At 46.2% G+C, this 4,387-nt stretch overlaps 1 protein-coding gene across 1 annotated transcript; it reads left to right on the plus strand.

The window, feature by feature from the left end:
- The first annotated feature begins 29 nt into the window (after positions 1–29).
- RPA2 (replication protein A2) lies at positions 30–3,987 on the plus strand. Its single transcript, XM_008631595.2, has 6 exons — positions 30–173; positions 861–935; positions 1,990–2,103; positions 2,389–2,499; positions 2,588–2,682; positions 3,367–3,987. Exons 1-6 carry the CDS (start codon positions 129–131, stop codon positions 3,449–3,451), a joined length of 525 nt encoding a protein of 174 aa, XP_008629817.1. The 5' UTR covers positions 30–128; the 3' UTR covers positions 3,452–3,987.
- The last annotated feature ends 400 nt before the right edge of the window (positions 3,988–4,387 follow it).

A 4,387-nucleotide genomic window follows, 5' to 3' on the forward strand; every position in this document is an offset into this window, starting at 1 on the left:
GGCCGGGGCGGACCCCTGGCCCGCGGCCGGCCCAGGCAACCCTTCCTCCTGCGCCGCAGGTCACCGTTGTGGGCATCGTCCGGCACGCGGAGAAGGCGCCCACCAACATCCTCTACAAAGTGGACGACATGACGGCAGCCCCGATGGACGTCAGGCAGTGGGTTGATACCGATGTAAGCATTGGATTTCCTATGAACAGGCTTTAGCAGCTTTTGAGAGCAGTGGGTAGAGAAAAGTTACAGAACTATACAGTGTCTCAACTGGAAGAAACCCATAAGGATCACTGATCAACACCAACTCCCTACTTCTCACAGAGCTTTTTTAATCCAAAAGATGTGGCTTTTCTGAAACGTGTTTTAGGGTAATGTCCCTGAAATCCAAGGGAGATGCTGCTGTAGCAGAGGTCACTGGTGTTGTATATGACTGTCTGCCTGTTGAGTATAGCTGAGTTCAGCTGAACAGTTTTGGGGGGGTCATCAGGCTGATGTTCAGTTGCCTTACTGTGAGTTTAGCTTGAGTTCAAAACCGGCTCTGGCCCACCCCATCCCCCCAGGCAGATTATGAATTCAACACCTAATTTTTACTATTAGAGGTTCCTTTCCTCTTGTTGCACTGTGAGAATCTCTCATAAGTGGACAGAGACAGCAGAGCAGACAACTGACACTGCTCTGAAATGTATACTGGTGTTGTTCTTTATTTTTTGTTTACAGCTATGTTTCTCTAACTGCTCTTACTGGACATAGGAATGCACATTGTTTGTGCTTGCTTGAGATGAGCCTGCTTTGCTAAGTTGTTTATTGTGCTAATTGAGAAATGGAAACATGAATCAGCAAATCTCTCTTTTTTCCCCTCTCTGTTAGGAGGCAGGAGGTGAGAATGTTGTGGTCCCTCCAGGAACCTATGTCAAAGTAGCTGGTCACCTTCGGTCATTCCAGGTAAGGTCATGTTATCTGTGTGTGAGTCCTGGCCATGAGGCTGGAGCAGGGGTGTGAAGGATTGGTGATCTGGCTTAGTGCTAGGGGGCTACTTTAGAATATCCACTTAATCGTGGTCGCTGGACAAATCCTTCAATGTCTCTGCCAGGGTTGTATTTAATAACACTAATTGTTCCTGAATGCTAATAGTCCTGAATGCGGACTATTTAAAATGAGAATCCTTTCAAAATTCCCCTTGTCATCAGCATGTTTTCAGCAGAGCAGAGTTCTGGCCACCAGGTTCTGGGGTGTTGGTACTGTCAAGCTTAGACCTAGTTCTGGTTCATGGGGAGACTTCTTGTAGCACTTCATGTAGGACACGTGGTTTAAATATTCAAATAATGGTTCATGCATTAAGGCAAGGTGCAGGTAATTCCCAGCTGGTTAGAAAGAGGAGTGACTCTGTCTCCATTGTCTTTCAAAATCACATCCCTCCCCTCCTCCTTGCTCACTCCCAGTGGGATGGGGGGGAATCAGAAGGGTCAAAGTGAGAAAACGTATGAGTTCAGATGAAGGCAGTTTAATAAGTAAAGCAAAACAAGGAATTCATTCCACTCTTCCTATGGACAGGCAGGTGTGCCTCTTCCTCGCCCTTTCACCAGTTTTATGACTGAGCATGACCACTGGCTGGTCTGGGTTCTCCCTTGGGGCAGTGGGGGTCCCAGCTGTTTCCCCTCACAGCTCCTTGTCCCCTCCCAGCCTAATACTGGTGGAGCTGTGTGAGAAGCAGGAAAGCCCATGGCTCTGTGCAAGGGTTGATGAGCAATGACTAAAACATCCCTGTGATATCAACACTCCAGCACAAGTCCAAAACTAGCCCATGCTACTGTACCCCAGCCAAAACCAGCACAAGATGTAGGTCAGAACGTTTTGGACTAGCTGCATGCAGAGAAGCTCTCTCCCCACTGCTATCCTACTCCTGGAGGGAATGGCTGGGTTGGCTGTTAGGCATCTTTGTGTTGCTGTGTTGTAAATTGTTTTCTTTGTTTTCTGTTTGGTTTTGTCCCACTGAAAGAATAAGAAGAGCTTGGTAGCATTTAAGATCATGCCTCTGGAAAATATGAATGAGTTCACCACACACATACTAGAAATTGTCAATGCACATATGATCCTCAGAAAAAATCTTATGGTACGTACAAAGATCCTGATTCCATCATGGCCCTTCCTGACTGGTGATCTCCCAAAGAGAGACCTTTCGCTGGGAAAATTGCCTAACTGTGGGGCTGGAAAGCTTAAAGCTGGGCAACACTGAATGTTTAACAGGAGTCCTGACTTCCTTGGAGAGAGCTTGTGTTGCAATCCACTTCCATAAGAAGATGTTTTTACTTACTGGCTTAAAAGTAACAAAGAGTGTTTAACACTGTGGGCTTGGTCAGCCTGGGTAACCACAACACTTTTATTCTCATAATTCCAGTCAGCATCAAGAGTGCCACAGTCATTTTCCTCCACTGGGATAAGTGACATGGGGGGCTACGGAGGAGGTGGCAGCCTGCCAGTGAACGGGCTCACGGCGCACCAGAGCCAGGTGGGTGCCAGCAGCTTTTCTGGAAGCACAGCAGTGGCAGCGGAGGCTCTTCCAATGTGATTTAGTGTGGTGGTTCTTGTTCCTCCAGGTACTGAACTTGATCAAAAGCTGCCATGTCCCAGAGGGGATGAGTCTACAGGACTTGAAACTTCAGCTCCACAGTATGAGTATGTCAACAATCAAGTAAGTGTGTAGAAATGAAGGATGCTATGGAAATCCAGGCAGTCCTTCCAGAGGCAGAGAGGACAATGGACAAGCCCAGACACTGACCTGTGAATCAGAGTGGGTAATTCAGGTGGTCCCAGCAGTACAGGAGCCAGAGCTTTTGAAAGTTTCACTGCCCTGAATGAGCTGTTGCCAGTTGCTTTGTTCCCTGTTTTCAAAACAAGCTGTTCATCAGTTCAGTGGCAATGTACTGCAGTGCCTCAGTAATATTTTTCCTGTTCAAGGACTACCTTGCTCTCTGCACACTGATAAAAAATTTAGGAATAGTCTGTTCTATTCTACTTCACTGTCTCTCATAACTTCTTCTTGAGACTTACAAAAATAGTCATTAGCTTCCATGACCTTTGTATGTTCTGTCCCCTGTGGAACAGAGTAGTGGATGCTACCTGGGCAGTGCAGAGTGGTGACTCAGGCAGAGTCTGAGCGGCAGGGGGAGCACATTGCCATAGCTTTGGAGAAACTTCCTGTGTCACTTACACTGCCCACGGGACAGAGACACCAAGAGCTTCCCTTGGCAGCTGCCAGGAGGGACCTGTGGGGATAGGGTCTGTAAATGGGAATTATCTGGCAGAAAGGTGGTGACTTATCTCCCTTTGCTAACTAATTGCTAGCTCGTTACCAACTGTGTGGTTTTTCTTCAAGGCAAGCCGTGGAATTCCTCAGCAGCGAGGGACACATCTACTCTACAGTGGATGATGATCACTATAAGTCAACGGATGCCGAGTAAAGTTCTTTACATCTGATTTTAGTTCCAAGCAAATGTTTGTCCATGTTTCAAGATACCTTGCTGAGCTCTGTGACGTGGAGGGTGACCTTTGCTCTTTGTGGAAATTCCTGGTTACTCTGTGAATGCCAACTCCTTGGAATTAAAGGATGAGCAGAAAGTGTGTGATTCTGGTAATTGGACCTGATTCTATGCTGTGACCATGTGACTGAAAGCATGAAGAGACACAGGAAAACTGAACTCCTCAAAGCTTCAGAGCCTTCACTTTGTTTTGGCTCCTTAGAGGGTGCCTGTTAGAAAGAAGAGCTTCTTTATGATTTGTCCTTTATTTCTAGAGCTGTTTCTCCTAACTCAGCTTCCATTCCATTTCCTTCACAAAGTGGGTAGCCAAGAGTAATCTTCCACTAGTGTACAGCAATCATGAAAAGATGTTCTTATTGTTTAGTTTGTGCATTTAAATCTATATTTGTACTAGAGCTGATCTTGTTACTAGAGCTTTTGAACATTTTCAATAAAATGTTAACTTGGGGCGCCTTGCATCATGTGTGACTCTAGAGGCTTTTCTGCCTTGAAGAAGAAAACATCTGCTTGACAAAACCTGGGGGTAAAAGCACAGCTCATACTTTCAGTTTAACTTTCCTTATTTTTTCCTTAGCTTTTTGCTTTGAAGGTTCAAACTGAAGTGAATGTCTGGCCAGTAAGAAATTAAATAATTTTACTACTGAAGAAAACATGTTGTCTCAGTGTTCCAAATAGGGCCAGAACCATTTCTGCTGCCAAAACAGACTCCCCAGGGAAGGGGTCATGGCCCCAAGGCTGCCAGAGCACAAGAATTGGACAACACACTCAGGCACAGGATGGGATTGTTGGGGTGTCCTGTGCAGGGCCAGGAGTTGGACTTGAGGATCCTTGTGTGTCTCTTCCAACTCGGAACATGGT

The sequence above is a fragment of the Corvus brachyrhynchos genome, unplaced genomic scaffold (genome assembly GCF_000691975.1).
Source record: "Corvus brachyrhynchos isolate BGI_N302 unplaced genomic scaffold, ASM69197v1 scaffold454, whole genome shotgun sequence".
NCBI lineage: Eukaryota > Metazoa > Chordata > Aves > Passeriformes > Corvidae > Corvus > Corvus brachyrhynchos.

What these genes read in the sequence shown, in the direction of transcription:
- RPA2 (XM_008631595.2), top strand. Translation starts at nt 129, where the DNA reads ATGACGGCAGCCCCGATGGACGTCAGGCAGTGGGTTGATACCGAT. An exon ending in TCACGGCGCACCAGAGCCAG is followed by an intron (nt 2,500 to 2,587) that starts GTGGGTGCCAGC and finishes TTGTTCCTCCAG; the next exon opens with GTACTGAACTTGATCAAAAG. An exon ending in ATGAGTATGTCAACAATCAA is followed by an intron (nt 2,683 to 3,366) that starts GTAAGTGTGTAG and finishes TTTTTCTTCAAG; the next exon opens with GCAAGCCGTGGAATTCCTCA.